Genomic DNA, 21,857 nt, shown 5'->3' with positions numbered 1-21,857 from the left:
GGGGAGTTTGGACCAATGTCTCTGCTGGCATAGCTCCATTAAAGCCAGAGGGTGAAATCCCAGCCCTGCTGAGATGCACGGGATTTTTGCCAGACTTGCGACTGCTGAGAACTCTTAACAACTCAACCCTGATTTTGCTTTGGACTGAAACCTCCCCATGAGTCTTAGCCTACAAACACTTAGATCTTGCACACAGAAGAAAAATGTTCTACAGCAAGCAAATGAGCTTGGAAACAGATTTAACTTCATCAGTGGAACCCCTGCTGTAGACATTCACTGCAGGCTAAATTTGGCTTGCGTGGTAAGACACTGAGTGGCACACAGACGTTCAACTCCCTCAGTGATGGAAAGGCTCCTGCTTTGGCTGCAGTCACATACTTTATTCGACATGCTCCCTGTTGCTCCCGTGAACTGCACGAGCAAAGTTTTGGTGCTCTCTCTTGGTGTGACCCACTCATGCAGTCAGCACTCAGTAACATGTTTTTAAGACCAGGTTATTGCAGGAACCCTAGATACTGACAATATATGTCTCTCTTCTCTCTTTCCACTGCATATTGCTGTCATGGCTTCCAGACTTCTTTTTAGGCCTACCCATTGTTACAGGGTATTTGCGAGTCTTCTGGAAGCTCTTGTGGCTGAAGATACACCTGCATCAAAGCCCTCTGTGCTCCTCCTGTTTGTGGAAGACTGACTACACCTCCAGCAAGGTCAGAAAGTTGGTGCTTCCATCATCCACAGCTGCGACTTGATAGCCTCATGTTTCTGAAATTAAAAAAGCAGCAGGGAAGAAGATGCTAGAAAAAGAAAATAAATTCATAATAATTCTAGTTTCTTTATACATTATAAAGAAGCAGGGGAGAAAAAAATGTTTTGCTTTGCAAGTCACTTTCACAGCAAATAGGAATTGTACAATCACTGCTGGGTAATACCAAGGGCACTCTCAGGGGTTGGCAACTGGAATGAGGATTAAAAAAATATGAGCAAGATTTCAAGTGTCTCATTGTGAAACAAAGAGAGCAAAATTGTTCATCAGTGGCGGAACAGACACTGTAAACACTGCCTTAAAACGAATCTGGAAGGAACATGTATGTTCCCAATAATAACAGAGAAGATGACCAGCTCTGTCTTCCCAGCACAGTCCCAGCCCCTTACGGATACAGAGGCATTTTGTGACCTTGCCTTCCTACTCTATGCATCAAGCTTTCTGGAGCTCTGTGTCTCTTTTTGCATTTGAGAAGACCGCTAGGAAATATTTCACAGAATCACAGAATCGATGCAGTTGGCTGGGACCTCTTGTGATCACCTAGTCCAACTTCCATCAAGCAGGGTGAGCTACAGCAGGTTGCCAAGGATGGTGTCCAGTTGGGTTTTGAGTATCTCCATGGATGGAGACTCCACAACCGCTCTGGGCAACCTGCTCCAGTTTTTGAGCACCCTCACAGTAAAAAAATACATTTTCTTGTGTTCAGATGGAATCTGATGTGTTTCAATTTGTGCCTCTTATCCTGTCAGTGAGCACTACTGCCTCCCTCCTGTCGCCCATGCTTGACTTCCTACTTGTTCGGATGGACCTTCCCTGAGCTTGGAGGAGGTGATCTTTGAAAGCCAGCCAGAAGTCCAGCTCTTGTGGACCCCTATGCTCTCCAGGACCGTATCTCAAGCAGATCTCTGAAGAGGCCAAAGTCTGCTCTTCAAAATCAAGAATTGTGGTCCTGCCTTTTGCTCCACTCTCCCCTCTTAGGATCCTGAACTCTACCATCTCACGGTCACTGCAACCAGTGCTGACCCCACCTTCACGTTCTCAACCAGTTCTTCCTTGTTTGTGAGCATGAGGTCCAGGAGAGCACCCTTCCTTGTTAGCTCCTTGATCACCTGTGCCAGAGAGTTGTTGAACTCTCCTAGATTGCTTGGGCCCTGCTGTATTGTCATTTCTAGTTTAAACCTCTTCCTACCAGCTTTAAACTTAACCTTAGTATAAAATAAATCCACCTCCTTCTGTGCTCACGGTTGATCCCCACACTCCCTGCTGCAGGTCTGGTGGCTCTGTGCTGTCTGATGAGCACCAGGTGGCCTGGGCGTGATGGGTTGCAGAGAAGTGGCCACACTCACTGACATAAAGGTAGCCTGATTGCTTATTTGCAAGTATACTGACTACAGCAGCAAGGTGGCTTGGTAGCTCAGATCAGGCATCCTTTGCACCTCTCCCAGCTGCTGTGTTACACTGACATTTGCCTTCCTGGACAGACGTTCACTTGAAACTGTCGTACCGGTGACACATAACTAGAAGTGTGTCCTTGGTGAAGTGTTTTTTAGTGTTTTCTGCTTTTGAGCTAACCACCCTCGTAAGTTCCTCTCTGCCCAAAACTTGTCGTGAGTATTCTTTTAACTGTTTTTTCTTGCAAAATGAAGGAGTCTCCTCAAATCTCCAGTGAGAGATTTTTTCTCTCCTAGTAAGTCAAAACTTAAGAGCTGGGACTGGTTGTGGAGGTTTTCCATAGGGTCGCTCTCCATGAGGCAGAGCAGCATACGGCCTTTGACTGTCCTGTCCCAGACATTTTAGTACTGAGAGTTTCGCTTTGGTAGGGCCCAGTGAGTAATCCAGGACAGGGTCCTACTGTGCTTGGAGCTGAAAACACAGGATACAAAATTATTCTTTCCTAAGGGCTCTAAATAGATGAGGCAGACAAAAGGTTAAGAGGAAGGCAGAAAACCCCCATCTGTATGGAAAAATTTTACCAGCTCTACGGATAGAAGTATTTTTGTCCAACCTTTGCCAGGGACACTGTCATTCCTAGAGTTTGGTTTGAACTCTTTCCCAAGTGACTAAAATAAAGCCATTCATGTACTGACATACAGTTGATCACTCTAAAGGTGTTAGTGTTACCACACTAAAGTTACAGAGCCAGTCAGGAGAGAGGCCACCGAGGGAGTCTGTCATCCGCTCCATCTGCACCGACTGAAGGATTTGGGACAGAAGTGGATTAAGCTTTTGGGGGCTTTAAGCAAATTCTCCTGAGGCTCACGTTGCCTTCCTCTCAGATTCCTGCAAGCAGCACGTTTTATTCCAAGCACCGAGTCGCACCCAGCAGGGCTGCTCCACTGTCTACAGATAAGCATTGCACAACATTTGTTGGACCAGAGTGCCAGTGTGGCAGAACGCGTGGCCGAGCATTTCACAACTGCTGTCATCAATGGATTTCTGCTTACAGAAATAGAAGGGGAAAGCCCAGCTAGCTAAGTCTAGCTCTGGAACACAAGTCTTATGAGGAGCGGCTGAGGGAGCTGGGGTTGTTTAGCCTGGAGAAGAGGAGGCTGAGGGGAGACCTTATCGCTCTCTACAACTACCTGAAAGGGGGTTGCAGAGAGGTGGGTGTTGGTCTCTTCTCCCAAGTGACGAGTGACAGGACTAGAGGAAATGGCCTCAAGTTGCGACAGGGGAGGTTCAGGCTAGACATTAGGAAAAAGTTCTTCACTGAGAGAGTGGTGAAACACTGGAATAGGCTGCCCAGGGAGGTGGTAGAGTCACCCTCCCTGGAGGTATTCAAGGAGCGTGTGGATGTGGCATTGTGGGATGTAGCTTGATGGACATGGTGCTGTTTGGTGTTGGGTGGGTTGTGGCTTGTTATTGTTGTTGTGTGGCGTGGGTTTTGTGGTTTTTTTTTTTTTTTCTTTTGTGGGTTTTTTGATGTTGTGTGTTTTTTTTTTCTTTTTTTTTTTTTTTTTTTCTTTTTTCCCCCCCCAGGTTGGACTCGATGATCTTACAGGTCTTTTCCAACCGTACTGATTCTGTGATTCTGTGATTCTGTGAAAAGGAGAAGCAAAGTGCACGTACGCTGCTCTGCTACCTTTCCTAAAGGGGAGAGCTGCATTGCCAAACCATCTGCACGTCTTTGGGCTTTTCTGTGGCAGGGCGCTGTTTCCTCAGAACCCTCCAGCCAAGCCTGTCACAAGGCTGAGGGGGCTTGTTGTTGGTCCACCACCCTGATAGCTTTCCCCTTGGAGAAGCTGCTCTCCTCCCACATTTGACCCAGCCTGTAGCCAAGCTCAGAGAGTAATGTGTCTCCACAGGTGGCTCCCGGCAGAGCTCAGGGTGCTTTGATGGCCTTTTTGGTGGTCAACGGGATTTAGGCTCGTATTTTTGGCACAGAAAGGCTCAAAGCGTGGTACTGCATAACCCTAGGCATTCCCTATGTCCACAGAGCACTTGGTTCCAGGCGCATTGTGAACTGGTGCAGCCCCGCAAAGTCACAGGGTGCCACGCGCCACCACTGCCCTCCTCCTCCCTTCGGCCCCCACAGCGGCCACCTCCGCTTGGTGGAGACCAAAATCAGACTTCCCCTGTGTAACATCACAATCTCCCCTAGCCGGTGCCCCAATGGATGCACACTTCTGTAGACGTGTATTTTTTTCTCAGTGAGGGAGACCGGAGCTGCTCGGGAATCGACCTCCAGGAAACCTCTGTGACAAGAGCCCGCCCGGTGCTACAACGGTGCCTTAAAATGGCGCGGGAAGGAGGCGAATCGCTTCCCACCTCCCCTCTGCCCACCGGCCGCGCTCGGGGCGCTGCAGGGCTGTTTCCGGGGGGAAGAAGTGAGTGAGCGACCTGAAGCAGGGCACTCGGCCAGGCGGCCCGAGCCCCGCGCGGCCCAGCACTGCTCGGCGGCGGTGACAGCGGCGTCTGCCCCTGCACCGCCCCGAGAAGGAGAAGATGGCCGCGGCGCGGCCCAATCAGCGCGCGGCACCGGCTCGCGCCCGCTTGTTGCCCAGTCCCGGCGCTCCGCGTGCCCCGGACGGTTCCATTCGGCACCGTCCCCCCCCGCCCGGCGCCTGGGGTGGGCCCGCCCGGTTGCTATAAAGGGGAGCGCAGCGCACATGTGCTCCTCGGTGCCGGCGGGAGCGGGAGGGCTGGTGGGGGCTGTGCCGGGGGTGTCGGTCGGGAGAGGGCGCGGTGGGGGTCGGGCGTGCCGCACAGTCACCGCGCAGCCCCTCGGTGCTCGTGTCCCCGTCCCCTGTGAGGGCTGCCGGTGCCCCCCTGCCCGGCTCTGCGCTGCCGCCGCCGCTCCCCCGCGGGATGCGGGCTCGACCCGCCCCGCCAGCCCTGCCCCCCGCGCCGGCCGCAGCATGAGCGCGGCGAGCGATACGTACCATCTCATAAAAGACATAAAACCCGGACTGAAAAACTTAAATGTCATCTTTATTGTGCTGGAGATCGGTAAGTGGCGCCCGGCACGCCCCACCCCCGGGCCGCCCACGCGTGTCCCGCGGCGGGGGGGGATGGCGGCCCCCCCCCCCCCCCCCCCGCCGCCCTGAGCCGCGCTTCTCCCCGCAGGGCGAGTCACCAAGACGAAGGACGGGCACGAGGTGAGGTCCTGCAAAGTGGCGGACAAGACGGGCAGCATCACCATCTCCGTGTGGGACGAGATCGGCGGCCTCATCCAGCCGGGGGACATCATCCGCCTGACCAAAGGGTGCGTATGGGGCCGGGCCCGCGGCCCCCGCCGCCCCGCTCCGCTCCCCGGCCCGGCCCAGCGCTGCCTGCGCGGCGGGGCAGCGCCGGGTCGGGGGGACCCCTCTGTCGGGGGGGCGACGGTGCGGGGTCGTGAGCAGGCTCGGCCGCCCTTGGAGGGGCACGGATGACCCAGCTGGCCCCTTCGGACCGGCTCCCTGTTACCCAGGCAGCACCCTGAGGTCACTCGCCAGATTAAAACCACCTTCCCCACCCCAGAACTTGCCTAGCGTGAGCGTACACTCCAGCCGATGGCTACGAAGGGCTCCTGCTTTTAATGAGGCGGTGGTGTTTAAGGGACATGGTTTGGCTTTAAAAAAGCTCCTTAGGAAAATACTTCGGGGGAGGGGGGGTGGGAAGGCAACAGTCAGTGCTGGTCTGTAAATCAAGCAGGGAAGTCAAAAGCACATCCTTATTTTTACAGCCAATTCTTTAGCAGTCAGCTCCTTAATGAAAGGAGGGGATGATTAATGTCTCTCATGCAGAAAAGTTGCTTTTCATTGCAGTGAGTTTAACAGAAGTGATGGGCAGAGGAGAGAACCTTTTCGGTTTCACTGTAAAAATTCATGCTAGGGCTACACTAGAGCATGCTAGTTTGGTTAGGAGCAATTAATTTCTTGGAGCTGGTTTAATTAAAAAAACCAACAAAACATGTTTATTAGCTGTGAGAAAGAATACTAGATTCAATTTGAAAATCCTTTTCCATGTAACTTAAATTGTCAGCAGCGAAGTGATAGTCACTTTTGTTTGAGCTCTTCATGCCAGCTAGGTTACACTTGGAAATCCATTGCACTGATCCTTTGGCCTCCAGCACTCCAGGAGATGGTGGAACTACGGCGTGTCTAAGGTCCTTTTAATTTGTTTTTATGAAAAAGTAGGGAAAAGGTTACTCGGTGGAGCTGCTAACTGAGCTGCTCTTAAGTTGTTCATTTGAGTGTAATTCTTGGTTTTGGAGTGAAACTGGATGACCCTTGCCACCAAAACTACAGCTGCTTCCTCCTATGCAAATGTCCTTTTACACGGAAAGGGGCCGAAGCCTGCTTGCGTGGAGAGCACGTGGAGTGCTGGGCGCCGAGATGGGTGGAACTAAACCAGAGCTCTGGGCCAGCGCAAAGCCCTGTGCGTAGATGACATTGAAACAAATTAATAGCGACATTGTTCATCACTGTTACTGTACTCCGCTCCGTGACTGGCTTACTGTAGCTGCTCTGGTGTTTCAGTGCAACAAATGGGAGGGTCGCTGCATCCCTTCATGTCAAAAAGTGAGTTTGGCTTGTGTGAATTAAATTTATGAACTGACAACACTGTTCCTGCTGCATGGCTAAGTCATGCCTTTATTTACATGAATTGCATGCTCACTTAGGACTGTGTAGTTGGGGAAATGGCAAAAGCTAAATACATTCTGGTTTGGCTCTCATATTAAGAAAAATGCCCTCATGCTGGCATACAATGTTCTCCGCGCACAGTTTTATACTTAACTCAAATAGGATTAATTTGAATGTGTGATGTTGCCATTGCAAGGCAGGTAAATTTCCGCTCTGTAGACTAATTTGACTTTTCAGTGCAGGATGCTCACTGTTACAAGCAGAAAAGCTTAGCTAGGCCTCACATGTAAACATGTCTTTTTTTTTTTCCTGCTGAATTTCAAGCTGTAGGGCATTCCTCTGCAAAAGCAGACACTGTTGCTGATTTTTGTCATTGGCTGATTAACTTATTTATAGGAAGCTGCTGCAGTTAATATTTCTAAATTTGAAGTTAGTTCTGGAGTTTAGTGCTTTATGGCCAGCTCTTTCTGAGACAAAAACAAATGCTTGCATACATGGAATAACTTTGTGCTGGAGGTTATCAGTCGCATGATTTGCTGGGTCTTGTCCCAGTAAATGTATGTTTAACTTCCATTTATTATTTGGTAGCTCTTTTCCTTTGTGCTCTGCCACGAGGCTGTCCAACTAGCTGGTTATTAAAGGTTAAGCACAGAGAGAATCTTTAAAGTGAAAGGTAGCATTAAGAAGTGAAGAGCATTAATCCTGCTTCTGGATGGAAAACTCCCAAGACAGGCACCGTAACTGTCGATACTATGCTTTACTGCTCATGCTGAAGTACAGACAAGATTGTCGTTGCATTGACATTATGGTCCTGTTCTGCCAACCTGGCTCCTCCTTGCTGCCTCTGTTCGAGGCCCTCTCTGCAGCTGGATGGCTCCCAGCCTCAGCGGATAAGGCAAAGGGCAAGAGGAAGGTTTGTTATCTATGTTCCAGAGATAGACCCGGAGCATAAGGAAGTGGTGACTTGTCCAGATTATGTGTGACTCCTGAGAGCGCAATTGCTGGGGCTTCCTATTCCTTTGCTAGAAGACACCCATATTCCTGTTAACTCCCTTGTGCTGCACCTGGGTTTCTGGTCTGTTTTTTCATTATTTCTTCACATGCATGATGCACCTCACTGAAAGGAACAATTATCCAGAAAGTTTTTCATAACTCAGATTCCAGTGCTTGAAGTCAAGTGCCACTATAAAGACTAGAGTGCGCTCACGCTATCTCGTAAGTGAATGTTTCCACAATCAAAGAGTGATTTCATTGTATTTCTATATGTCACTTGTCACCACATGATGGTCAAACTTATGCCTTTAAAAAAAATCTGGTAAGGACCTATACTAAAAAAGTAAGTACTTCCTATTATACATATTCAGTAGCAGTATTTATATTCTCCAGTGAACAAAGGTAGTTCTTCCTGGCTCCTGCTGACAGCAGAACTGAGAGTTGTCAGTGAATGGTAGCACAGATACTGCTTTTGGCAAGATGCCTTTCATCTGCAGGAGCAGTCATAAGGGCTGCTCCAGCCAGGGAAAGAGCATCCGATCTCAAAATAATTGGCTGCTTTTCTGGAATTGCCGAAGGAGTCAGCTGAGCTTCCAGTACCTTTTGCTAGAAGTAAAACATGGGGATCTGTAAAATTTTAGCACGGTGAAGTTGGGGCCCCTGGGAATTTTTTAGTCCATTCATGTTAATATGTAATACTTATTAACTCTTGGAAGATAGCATGCTTCTACTTTTTCAACAGTGGTATTTCTCACTCACTAAGAGACACTGCTTTGCTTCTCCTTTCTTTGGTTAGGTACGCATCTCTATGGAAAGGATGCCTGACACTTTACACAGGACGAGGAGGCGAGCTGCATAAAATTGGGGAGTAAGTATTGCGTGTTTATACTTGCAGTGTTATGTCCTTTTCTCAGCAGTGCGTCATGGTAAGTATAAGATGTGGTGGCTCTTAGTAAATGGAAGTTAGGGCAGCAAAAGCCTGTTTGGTCATGGATAGGTACAGTACAGGCAACTGTGGTGTGAGTTTTTAGATGCTGTAATGGTAATGAGCTTCGACCCTCTCTGGATTATAGGTATCTTGAGGAAAATCGTCCTCCATCATGGCACAGGTCTGGGTTTTACAGAGAGCGGGGGAACCGTATAAATGACAAGGGACTTAATTTGCATTGCTTACCAAGGCCTCAGCTTGAATAACCAATTTATTTTGGTGGAAGGCTTGTGTATGCGTATTATGCTTGAGAGACAGGCAGTGCAAAGAAGGAAGACAAAGGTAACTTCAGTGAATCATATCTAAACAGAAGCAAGCCTCATTAAACCTTCTTTAAACTGCCCACAAACTGAGGCGGCGACTCCTCCTGACTAAGAACAAACATGAGTAACATACTTGACAAGCAACAGGAAAAATAGCAACATTTTTCTAACCAGAAGAGGAGTACTGCTGCTGCACGAAGTGCCATGGGAGGCCTTGTAGTCATCAGGGAAGTGGGGCTGTGGGGTGGCCACCTCTTTTCTCAGATGGTTTAAAAATGCCCAGTGCTCAGCTGGATTTTTGAGAGATGAGCTGCAGATTTTCTTTGGTGCAAAGCCATCACCTCAGAAGTGTCACCCAGTGAGCTTGCTCTCTGCCAGGCTGGAGTGGGGTGAGTCCTCATCTAGATGGTGTCTCCCAGCAGGAGGTGGGAGCTCCACTTCTGCTTAACCGGTCCAAGCTGCATAATGATCCAAATTTTTCTTCTCCTATGCCATAATTTCCATGTGGTGAGTTGGTGGGCCTATTCCTCCATAGTCCTCTTGAGTGGAAATGGATGCTTTGAATTTTACTCCCTGTTTTGGACTGCTCTGTGCTGTTATGTTAATGGGGCACTCCATAGCATGGGAGTGTGTGGGAGTGCTTAAGTTTTCCCTAGAGATCTAATGCAGTCACAGTCTGGGAGCAGGCTGGGTGACGGTGCCTCAAGTGACCTTGTGAGTGGGTGCTGGGCAAGATTGTGCTGCTGGAAGAGAGGCGAAGGGAGCCCTTTCATCACCTTTTGTTTTCTTAAGGCTGTTTTACCTCCTAGAGTAAATGTGTACTTGCCTTTGCTTGACTGAAACACCCTCACCAGGAAGATGTGACAGCTTTGCCAACAAGCCTATAGAGGGATTAAAGAACCTTTTAATACCTATGGATACTCTCTGAACGGTGGGGTCTGGATTAGTTACTTCTAGGTGATGGGATATGTCAAGAACATACGCTCTTTGAGTTGTGGAGTTGAGAACACTGTTAAAAAACGGCTTTAGATTTCCTCAAAATCTTAATTTCTCCCCAGGTTCTGCATGGTATACTCAGAAGTGCCAAACTTCAGTGAGCCCAACTCGGAACACGTCGGGCAGAACAAACTGGTATGTTAAACTTGTCTGAGACTTCTGGCATAAAGTGCCCTTTGGTCTCAGTACTTCACACTAGGCTGTGATCTTCTGGAAAAATGGACTTGAAGTGATATATAGACAAAAATGAGACAATAATTAGAGTAGCAGATAGATTCCATGTGGAGCTGCTGTAAGAACACAGGAAAAAAATCAGCCTTTTTAAAAATGTGAAATTTCTGTCTCTGATCCATGTCTTTTTTTTTTTACATTTCTCTGAAGGCACAGGGTGAACAGAATAATAGTTCTGCATCAAGTAGTATGGGTTCTTGTACTTTCGGGCCACTGGGTAAGTTTTTTCATTTTGTGAAAAGATGAAACACTTCATGGGGAATAAAAAGAAATTTATCTTGCTAAGGGTTCTCCACTCTGGGGCAAAAGTGTATTGTGCTCTAAAAAGTCTTTTAGACTGGGGCCTGAACATTTCCTGAATAATAGTTTCGGGATTTCTTCCCTGGAAGAGGAAGAGATCAGAATATTCAAGGAGCCTGTATCATGTAAAAGGACTTGAGTAATCCTAAATTGTTTTGATGCTTTCAAAGAGTTTTTGCAGCACTTAGAATTCTGTTTTTTAAAACCACCCGAGACCTTGGCTTTAAATATGACTTACTTTGATCTTGCCAGTCACCTTGGCTTTCCTGCCAGGTTAGCTCCCCAAAACAGAAGTGATAGTAATCTGAATTCCAGTATTTGACCTGGCTGGATCATTTTGTGATGTATTTAAACGTTGAATCTTGAATAAGAAAATGCTTCAAAGACTTGAGTGGGTGTAAGCTGAGAGGGAACCATAGTTATGGCCTGCCTACATGATGCCCAGACTCAGTACCTGGTGTTGTATAGCTAAGCTCTGCTGGTGGATGACAGCAAACTGATCCATAACTTGCTGTTAAACCTGTGTCACTTCAGTTCGCTGACTGTCGGCTTCCTCTTTAGCAACATGATTTTCATTTCTTATTTTACTTACGAGCCCTTTCTGTTCCTTTGAAAATAAATGATTCTGAACAAAGAAGGGTAATGCTTTCAGGCCAGTCTTTCTTCAGTGCCAGGGTGAGGCAAGTAGGCTTTCAGCCCAGTTAGTGTGTAGGTTCTTCCTTGGTGTCCCTGCTTTGAGCGGTGGACAGCTGTTTTCACTGAGCTTGTGCATATCTTCTGAAACTTCTTTTGTCTCTTCCTGCTTCTTGTGTGGTCTTTAAATGCAGTGATTTCCTTTTGTCTCTTCCTTCTCTCCCCATGCTTCCTGTCATCCTTCTGCCTTTTCAGCTCTGTCCCTCTTCCTACCAGCAAAACATGAGCAGTGATGCTTAGGCTCAAGTTCATGAGAACTTGGTGCTAGCTGAGTTGCTTCTGTGGCTGGACTTCACAAGGCAGCTTTCTATTTCAGTGTGCCTGGTAGTGGGGAATGACACAAGGAGCTTTGTGTCACCTGCTTTTCTTTTGCTGGTTTCTTCTTGACTTCTGCTGCCCTGCTGTCTCGCTGGAACATCTTGGGTGTGTGACCTATAAGCCAGTGCATGTTTCTGAAAGCACCAGTCTAGTTTCATGAGACTCCAGTCTCTCTCCTGGGCAAGGAATCAGCATGCAACTCTGTGATCCTTCTTGCTTTAGTTGAGAGTGGGGGGTAGGGATGGAGGGGAAGTAGTTTGGGAGGGGGAAAAAGGTAAGCTGTGGTTTGGGGTCTTGCAGTGCTAGAGGGGCTTTTCCTTCTGGTGCTCGGGGTTCGCTGGTTGCTGCAAACTCCATGCGTTCCCTGTTGCTAAATGTAAGGGAGCAGTGATTTCAGTCCATGGAACTCGTGATAACCTTTCTTCTGTCTCTTTAGGAAATGGTTTACAAACTGGACCTGAATCAAGTGGATTTCCATTTACGTATAATCATGGCCACACTTATGCAGGTAGTGGGAGAGGCAATGGACGAGGACCTGTAAATCCAGCACCAGCTAATAGCGTTCAGCCTCTTCTCCCTGCTGTCAGTAATGGGAGGGACCCACGCAGAGCCTTTAAAAGATGACTATGCCAAATGTGGTTGTACAGCTTGCTTAAACTCTACACTCTACTTGAACACTTATTGCACTTTTATTTATAGTTAACTGTGAACCAGTTTGTCCTTTATTGTTGTTTTTTTACCTTTTGGTCTATGGAGCAAACTTGATGTGATCTATTTCTTGTTTTGCTTAGGGAAGCACAGTGAGTCTTCCCCATAAATTAAGAGGATAGGGGAGAAGGTGGATATAAGAAAGTAAGGGTGACGGGTTGAATAGCCTCAATTTAAAACTCAGTACCCTTTGCTAAATGGAAAAAAATTCAGTTACATGTATGTGTTTTTCTGTTTCTATTGGTCAGCCATATAGCCTTAAAAGGTCTGTTATGTCCTGTGTGCGCATACGTTGACTTCCATTAGGGTTAATGGGAGCTCTTCGTATTGGAAGAGAAATAAGGGGAAAGAGCAAAGATGCTCTAGTGAACTAGGTGTCCTTGGAATGAATATAGCTTGTAAGAGCAATAAGTATAAGGAAATGGTGGTATAAGGAAATGGTGGTGCCAGCACCTACCAGTGTCTCCTGAATTAGAGAATGGATAACTCAGATGAAAGTTGAAGACACGGTGAGTGTCTTGAAGCTTCTGATTCCAAAAATGTGTACACTACTTAAAAATTCTCCATAAACACCATTATCACTGTCAAGGAAAGTGACACTGATTTTTGCTTTGGATAGAAGCTTGGGTATTCATTCTTGCTTTGCATGAAATAGCAGGAGAGGAGGATCTAAATTCAGACAGTATTGGGGAGTAGGCTGTTTGTAGCCACCCCTTGTGTAAAAGCCCAAGGTTACTTTGTAGGAGCCTGAATTCCCAGGAAAGAACTGTTTTCAAATGCTGCATTACCCATCTCTTCAATGAGGCTGCCTACATCTCCTTCCTTCACTTTTCCAAATGAATTATGTATTAGATGAAGCTGTATGTGTGGATTGCCGAGGTACTGGCCAAGCACACAGCTGCACTTCTGATGCTGTTAAGCTGCTAAGCTTTCCTTCCTGGGTTTTATATGAAATACGAATTATCCCTTAAAGAACTTAGCCCCCCGCCACCATCACCCCGGGGGAAAATAGCTGTGGTTTTATTTCTGAGATCACAAATGCCTTGACTCTAGATGAGAGTCCAGTGCCATATTTCAGATCAGGTTCAAGAACAACTTGGAAGCTGAGGTGTCATACTGGATTCATCTGTTTAACTCTTATAGCTGACCTCTCCAATAAAAAATTGCACTAACCATTTCAAAAACAAATCTAACTTTCTTTCTGTCAAGCCATAAAGACTTCATGACAAAAGATTATTTCTGAATTGTGAGTTGTCTCTGTGGTTGTTCAAGTTATTTGAATCTACTACTATGTCACTAATGTTTACAAGTTATTTACATTTGATACTTCTGCTTTTGGTGCTCTATCATGATGATTTGTCAAAAATTGCTTCTAATTGGCAACAGTTCCTTGCTTAGTCTGAAATACTGAACTTTCTTTTAAATGCAAACAGCAGCAACAACAAACTTCTGAAGGGAGGTTTAGAGAGACCTGTGTGCCCAGACACCTGAGGGCTGTTTGCCTCTGGTCTGGTAAAGTACTGTCCTGATACCTACTTTCAGGTGGAACTAGTGAAACTTGTCTTGGGCACAAGAGGGTGGCATGCGTCATGAGATCACCCACGGGTGCTGTTATAGAAGAACAGTGCTAACTGGTGAACCAGAAAGCACGCAGTGACTTCTGGGGAAAATGGTATAAGGAGGTGATGTGTAACTCAGGGACTTTAAATTGCTTACTTATTTAAATAAGTCATGTATAGTCTAGATGCATGGACAACCTGTTATGCAGTGTTGCATTAAGAGATTTTGATACGCTTGTGAGAAGGAAGCCAAGAGGACTTCTAAACCTGTGAAGTATATATAACATGTTCCGGAGGTAAATGAGATGTAAGTATGGTGTGAGAGCAGTGCTTTCCAGTAGTAGCTGTAAAGGTGGCAAGTGAACAGTGCAAGTGATGGCATGGTGGGGACTTTATACTTATTGGGGTATCTCCACCATGGATCTCAAATCCTGGTGGTCTTGACTGCTCTACAGCATAAAGAAGGTTGAAATAGGGGGGAATCCTCCTGTGTTAGTGTGTGCTGAGATGCCCGATGTTTGTAGCTCTATGCATTTGAACTTTTATTAAGCTAATAAACAGAATACTTGTTCACAAATTCCAAATAAAAAGTGAGACGATTACTGCTGATAAGTGGCATAAGATTAAAAGCTTGCTGTCAAGTAGACGATTGATTTGCAGTTGGGAGGAAGAAAGCAAGAGGCTGCTCTTCATGTTCTCAAGGTTAGTAGCATTCCTGCCTTCCTGTTTCTTATGTGAAACTATTTTAGTTTATTAATAAATTTTTACTTCTTTGCAGGGGAAATCTGTGCCCTGAAAAGTCGCATGGACTTAAAGTAAATATAATCCTAGTAATTTTTCAAGGTCTTCTGATCTTCCAGTGAACCTAAGACAAAGTTGTTTCCCTCAGAGGTATCAGTGTCAAGATAGTGAGTTCTCAGCTTGCGGAGGAATCTGGGACCCTGCCTTACATCAGTTTGGATCATACCACCTCGGTGTACAGAGAGACATAGAGATGCATTTCTCTATGTAAACAAGCAGTTGTCATGAATTACTCTGCCACTAAAGCAGTTCATAGATGCCCAATGGTTAGGTCATTAGGGAGTCTCTCTGCAGATGTCTTACCAAGATATTAGAGGTAAGGCTGCAGTTAAGGTAGTATCATTCTAGATAATACAGCTTGCCCAAGGAAAAAAAACTCTGGAAGGTGTTCACATGTCCAGACACAAACTGCACAGTGCTGAAGTGCAGCTGAGTAGTCCCGACACACTTGAGTCACAAGATGCCCAGTTACCATCAACCCCCAACAGCTCAGCTCCTCTTAACCTGCCCTAACAAAAGGACTGATGGCAGTCTGCAGCAATGTGGCAGTGGAGAGTTTTGCTGTATGTCTGCTGCAGTCCTCCATGTGTTCCTTCTGTCCATGCTCAGCATGAATCTTCCACCTTGACCCCAAAAGTGGAAAAGCAGTCCTGTACCGTGAAATACTCACCTAACCTTGGATGCATGGTAGAGTCATGCACTCCATGTCCACAGTGACAATGGGAAGGTATTGTAAGAACAAATACAAATGCTGGACCAAGGCATGGGATATATAATTTGCTTTCAGAACTTGTTTAATTAGCTTTGGCCTTAACTTGAGACTGGCAGGTTGCACTCCTGTGCACTCCAATAATGCTGCTCCTCACCATCACACAAGTTCCAGCAAGGCTATCTGCTGCTTGTGCGAAGCTGCTGCGGGCTGTATGAAATGTTTTTCCCGTGTCAGTGCAGTCCGCACAGACGACACCCTTAGCAGCATTGCAGGGATGTCAGCCATGTTCTGTTAGTGCGTGCATTTCTCTGGACCTGGGGAAGTGTTGAGCAGAAAAATGCTGTTCCCTGCAGCCTGTTGGGGCCTTAAATTTTTCGTAGCTCTTAATGCTAATGACCTGGCTGTGCTATGGTCACCCTCTGCAACTCGTGTCCATACCCCCAAAACAAAGGATCCTCTCCTGTTCTATAAGGCAGTTTTCATCAGTAGCTCCCAAGTGCTTTGTTAGGACTAGGAATTAGTAAAAGCAATGGGGGTTTGAGTGCTTCTAGGGAAGTTTCCTGGGCTGCTTCGTGGTCTGTGCATTCTCTGCTGCCAGGTTGTTCCCCTGCTGCTCTCGAATGCCCATAGATGTCCCCTTTCAGACGTACTGTTTATTAACCCTCGAGCCAAGCAGTTCTTTGCACTGCCTAGCGCGGTCTCCGGCAGCGCTTTTGAGGGCAGTCGAGGGAGGTGCACTGCTTTCTCCCTGCAGCTCTTGCTAGTGGCTAGCTCGAACGAGAGTTGGTTGAGTCTGGGAGTTTCCCCTTAGTCCAGCACCAGCGCACGTTACTGAGGTAGTTGCAGGGCTGTGACTCCCTGTCCCCGGTCTGATGAGGCTCTGTTAATGATTGCGGTAGAGCTAATGGTTGCTGTGCCTGAGCCAGACGCTCCCCCCTGCCATGCAGTGCTGCTGGGCAAACCTGGCCCTCGCTGCTGGGGAGCGCGGGGACCCCAGGGGACCCCTGGCCAGCCTGGGCTGGGTGCCCTGCTTGGGATGGCCTGGAGCATCCCCCAAGGGTGGATTCTCCAGCAACCCCCAGGCCCCCGTGCTGCAGGTGCAGCGAGGGGCACGGCAGCGTGGTCTGGGGCCGATCTGGGGCTGTGTGTGGGTGCTGGAGGCGCCGGGCTCTGCGAAGCCCCTGCTCCAGGCTGCTGCGTTCGCTTGGCCATTTGCAGGGGCTTGTGCCCCTACCAGAGCAGCAGCTCCAGGTGCTGTGTTTGGGGAGCTCAGAGGGGCTCTGCCCGCCTCAGTGGCTTGGGTGGTACTTCAGTCACTGCTGGTAATGCTCAGTGTCCGCAGTGCCTGCTCTGTTTTGGGGTGGGGGGGTGGTTGCTTAGGGCCACCGAAACACCCAGACCTTACGGGGCTGTGTGCCTGGTTGATTTAACAGCCTCTTTGCTGGCATGCTTTTGTTTGCTTCTGCATAATTAGGGAGATTGGAGCTGGCTGAAGGGGGGAACCACTCATGGAGACATGGCTTCAATTAAAACAACAACAAAAAAAGCTGTTGTGTTCCCACTGGAAGACGCATACCAAACCAGGGGCAATTGCCTGAAAACTGAGATTGAAGTTTTCAGCAAAGCCCTTCAGGAATTCATTCAGAGATTCACTTTCTGACTTCAGCCTTATTCATGCTACTAATTCCTTTATTCTTGATTCCAGAGAATTTGACATTGTTATGGCTCTTTATAAGGATTATGCTTTTTAATCCATTCTGTGATGGATGTTTGTGTGTGTGTGCCTATATAACATGTATAAACATACAAAGCATCTTGTAATTGGGATGGGAAAAATTAATCCTAAACAAGCTGTTGACTAAACTACAGAGGATGGAGTTCAAAGGGATTAGAAAAAAGTTTGGAAGTGACTAAAGGGATCACTTAAGGACTTCATTTAGCTTTTTAATTTCTCTAAATTGCTGATGTTTTTTATCAGGAAGAAGGTAAGGCAGTTATAAGAGCTTCATCTAAAACTGCCCTCCTGCACCCCCAGCTGATAAAGACTGTCCGGATTTGTACGTTTCTTAGGGAACAAGATTAGGGAAGGAGTAAAACATCAGGATTTAGCTTAGAAAATTCTTGTTCTGCAAATGTACCTTCAGAGCCAAATGCTTCCTTACTGTACAAGTATAAATGGGATGGTATCCGCTCTGCAGAGTGGAGAACCTGAGGCAGTGCAGTCACTGCAGGGCTGACGAGATGCTACGTGTTAGATAAATTGGCATATAAAAGACAAAATCGGCTTACTGCATCATTAACTGAGACTCCATAGGAGTGTAGTTGTATGTTGTTAGTATATTGGCAAAGCCCTCTACCAAGCTTTCTTCAGGTTCATGGCCAGAGGGTGAAATGGTCTTGCAAAGTACTGGACAACCATTTGGGAAATTCGGAACCACATGTGCCCAGCTCTGCTGTATGCCCCATGGGGACGGCCGGGAGATCCCACCGACTTCAAGCATGATTTGGATTGGATCCTGTGCAGGCAGTAGGTTCTCATCAGTAAAACCAGGATAAGGTGGTGGTGCACATCTATCAGATGCTAAATTTATAATTTATGAAGATGCTGAATGCTATGGAAAAACTGAAAGCCACAGCCAACGTGTAGATTTTTCTTTCTAAATCAAGAGATGTTTTAAGAATATATATTCCTAAACTCAGATTCTTTATAGTTAGGTATTTGGGTTTGCTTTTTTCCCAGTTCAAGTGCTGCAGTTCACTGCCCAAAATTGCAAGCAACCCACCAGTCGCGGAGAGCTTGCCGGTGCGACCGGGAGAGGCGGCCACTTCCTTGGGACCTGCCTGCTGGTGCTGCTTCGAGGAGTGCTTTTGTGCTGCGATTGCACAGCTCGGGCTCTTGTGGTGCCAGATCCCGGTGCGGGGTCCGTGGGTACCTGTATGGCTCCGTAGCAGGTAGGGCAAGGCCGTCCCTTCCACCCCAGCGCCAGTTACTGGTGCCTCTGAGCTTGCGGGTGAAAAGCTGTGGCTCCGGACACGGCAACGCCAGCTGTCTGCTGGGCACAGCAGTCCAGCGGCGTAGAAGCTGCTTGTGCAGGACCTGCTGGTGAAGCTTGCTTTTATTTTTTGCTGAAGAAAAGGAAAAATCACATCCTGCCAGGTGGGAAGTGCAGCCATTAGCAACTGATCTGTTAGAGCTGGTGCTTCTGCTCCGCTCGGGTCCTGCCATGCATTCCCACCAGGGCAGGGGCGTGGGGGACACCCCAAATCAGGATAGCTGGAGGATGCCAGGGAAAGGTCTGTAGCAGAAGGGCTGGTGGGGCCCTGGAGGACTCTGGCTGGTGGCTTCTGGTACCTGTGTCATAGGCAAATTTTTAAAATGGTTGGACAAATACCGGCCAGGAGTGGCTTGGGGAGGGGGGGTTAGTTGATTCTGGCATGGGACAAGCATGAAGATGCATTAAATGATCTCTTGTAGCCGTTTCCACCATTATTGTCTATGATTTATGCATTAGTTTAATTTTTGTAATTTCTTCCTTCCTAGGTTTGATTAATACTAAATCTAATTTTCTGTAATCAGCTTGAGCATGTAACTTGGAGAGATGAGGTTTAGGCTGATTGCGGTAAAAATCTACCTATCCTGTCTAGATTGAATAAAGCAAAACTATTTTTATCTCTAAATTATGCAATATTTTCATGGAGCTCTGCAGCCTACTTATATTTAACCTTTGAATGGAGTGTTCTGTTTTTTTCGGATAGCCTAATGCAAACTTTGCAAATGGGTTTTTTAATTATGAGAAACCCACCTGCATGCCATCAACCAAATTATTAGCGAGGCAGAGAAGGATAACCAACAGTGCTGTCAGACTTCAGCTGAATATGAAAAATATTTAAATGCCAAGAACAGAAGTTGCCAAGAAATAACTTTAAACTCCAGGTGCTGGAGCAACAAATTAATATGACTTACTTTATTTTTAGAAATAGTGAGTTGAGGCCTGATGCAGATAAGCATTTCTATGTGCAGCAGCAGCAGTTGGCTATGCAATAGAACTGACAAAATCAACACAACCTTCTCTTAAAAGAAAAGATCTAGTTTAGTTTAAAAAACCCCTAGGTAGGGAGAAAAAGAGAATTTGATCTACTCTGTACTATTTGTAAGACTCTGGTGAGCTGTTGTAGTGCTGTTGCTTATCAGAGCTGTCTGTGATGTGGTTTGGGATGACCTTGAAGCAAGAAACCCCTGTGCAAAAGCCACTCTTGAAAGCCTTTCCCTGGTATGCGCAATCTAGTTTCATTTTGGCTGTGCTTTACTGATGGCAGGGCCCATTGCTAGGGACAGCGAGTCTAAGTTTTCTTGCTGAGCTTATTTTCCCCGGTAGAGCAGGGAATCAGAGGTAATTTCTAGAGGAAGCGGGATCCAATACATCAGTACGTCAGTATCATGAAGCCAATAGGAAGGATGTGTCAACTCAAGAAAAGTGCTGCAATAAGCTTCCTGTAGCTTGTTTAGCAAAGTGGATTTGCAGAAGCCTTCTGTGCAGCTTCATCAGTGTTGTAGCTGAAGGTGTGAGTTACAAAAATCTGGATGCAAATGGCTGGAAGCCATGTTGGGAAAAAAGAGGTGCATTGATAATGGTTGCTGTGTTGGATGTCTGGGGACCATCAGACAAAAACTGCTAGATCTGTAATTACTTTGTATTTTTGTGGATGTGCTTCAACGGTCTGTTCTCACTGGGCTAATTTTGATTTTTTGATTTGGGGGTGGTATGAGCAAATAGCTCCTTCTATGGCTGTGGCTGCTTTGATCTCCAAAGCTGGTGAGTTGTAGTTGTTATCACACGCTACTTCTTCAGTCCAGGCATTGAGGTGGCCCCTTAGGAACTAACTTAAGGGCGATGTGCGTGGCCAGTGATGAGAAGTAACAGCCTGTCAGAGGGCCCTGGCTGGCAGCAGGGTGCTCTCTCAGTGTCGCACAGGAGGATGTCTCCCTGGGACTGTATTTTTGGGTGCTGCAGGTGTTTCCTCTTCCTCCAAAAATGTTTGGTTCACTCTGGCCCAGGATGTGTGGACGTTGGGTTGGGTTTTTTTCTGGTTTCAGGTAAATTTGAAAGATCCCTGCTGTGCAGCGCTCTGTTTTCTCTGACTTGCCCTCTCTTTTACCTGTCCTGAGAAAGTCATCACTAGCAGCCAGGGAGGGGGCTCGCCTGCTGTCCTGCCGAGCCTTCCCCCGCCTGTTGCTCACCTTGCCGTGGGATTACCTGCACAATACCCAACTTCTCGGCTATAATTCTGATTTCTCTCTAAGATGTTATTACTCATTGGGTGTCTGTCAGGTCTGTCTCTTATTATTCCTGCTCGTTCCAGCTCATTTCGGTATTACCAAAGCAATTTGCAGGCCTGCCCAATTAGAGCCCCTGTTTCCCTCCCCAGGTAGGTGTGACATTGCCTGCCCTCCAGGATAACAGCGATCCTCCTGCAATCCCATTGATCGCATCCTCCGCGGCTGGAGAAGGCATTTCATGCATCATCGTAACAAGTTGTTCACAACTCCCTGTGCGCTGGGCTTCAAATTCAGCCTTTCAAAAGACTTTGATAAAGAAGAAAGGATCATTTTTTTCCTGACTGCTGCAAATGAAAAAGCTTTTCACTTGGGAGTCATGGGTCATATTTATGGAAATGGGGAGAGCACTTGCAATATTTATAGCGGTTACAGAAGCGATTGAATCTATCTTTTATTGATATGTATTTACATGCCCACAAAAATCTTATTGCACAGTAGTTGAGAGAACTTTATTTAGATTTAGTATTTTGAAGTAATTTTTTAGTGCTTCTTTATTATCCATGGAGTGCGAGATTCAATATTTCAAGTAGGACTGTCACCAAACAGCCGGAGGTTTTTAAAAGATTTTTATTTTACATAAAGATAAATGTTGAAGCCACATTTTTCAGAGGCACCATCTGTTCCGTGTTGACCTTAATTTTCTGGATGAGCGCTTTTCTTCAAACGTTTTAAGTCTTGTCTACATTTCATTTGGTTGGGAGTGTTTAGGTTATTTGTTGAACAGGAAATCAGATATTCAGAATGCAAACACACCATTACATTGCAAATTATTCCCTTTGTATAATTTAGCAAACTGCTTTGTAAATACTCTGCAGACTTGCTGGGGTAGCTCTGCATCTCTGACATCTGGCGGGTTGGCCCTGTGTGGAACTGGATTTCTTTTGGATGTCACCGTCGTGCCTTGCACTGGGAGGTGGGGTGCAGGACACCGAGCGAGAACTGTGGCGTAGGATAAGGGTTTGTTTGTTGGCTTCATGGCCTTGGAAGAATTTGCTGTTCAGGCTGTCTAAACAACAATACCTGATCCTACTAAAAGGGGGACACTAAAATAGCTGTATGTCTACATATGCATCGTTCCCACAGGGCAATACCCCCCTTTCTTCCTTCAAATTCTTCTTGCTCCCAT

The 21,857-nt window shown here is 46.8% G+C and overlaps 1 protein-coding gene across 2 annotated transcripts; it reads left to right on the top strand.

Annotated features, from left to right (window-relative positions):
* Positions 1–5,097: 5,097 nt before the first annotated feature.
* NABP1 (nucleic acid binding protein 1) lies at positions 5,098–14,395 on the top strand. 2 transcript variants are annotated; one of them, XM_059820467.1, is made up of 7 exons: positions 5,098–5,212; positions 5,330–5,468; positions 6,727–6,768; positions 8,621–8,692; positions 10,134–10,206; positions 10,453–10,519; positions 12,050–14,395. In XM_059820467.1, the coding sequence occupies exons 1-7, from the start codon at positions 5,122–5,124 to the stop codon at positions 12,235–12,237; spliced, it is 672 nt and encodes a 223-aa protein (XP_059676450.1). In that variant the 5' UTR covers positions 5,098–5,121; the 3' UTR covers positions 12,238–14,395. The 2 variants fall into 2 exon arrangements, with proteins under 2 accessions (XP_059676450.1, XP_059676451.1); XM_059820468.1 differs by lacking the exon at positions 6,727–6,768.
* The last annotated feature ends 7,462 nt before the right edge of the window (positions 14,396–21,857 follow it).

The sequence above is a fragment of the Gavia stellata genome, chromosome 8, assembly GCF_030936135.1.
Source record: "Gavia stellata isolate bGavSte3 chromosome 8, bGavSte3.hap2, whole genome shotgun sequence".
Classification (NCBI taxonomy): domain Eukaryota; kingdom Metazoa; phylum Chordata; class Aves; order Gaviiformes; family Gaviidae; genus Gavia; species Gavia stellata.
The sequence above is the reverse complement of the archived record's forward strand: the minus strand, read 5'-3'. Positions and strand labels throughout refer to the sequence as shown.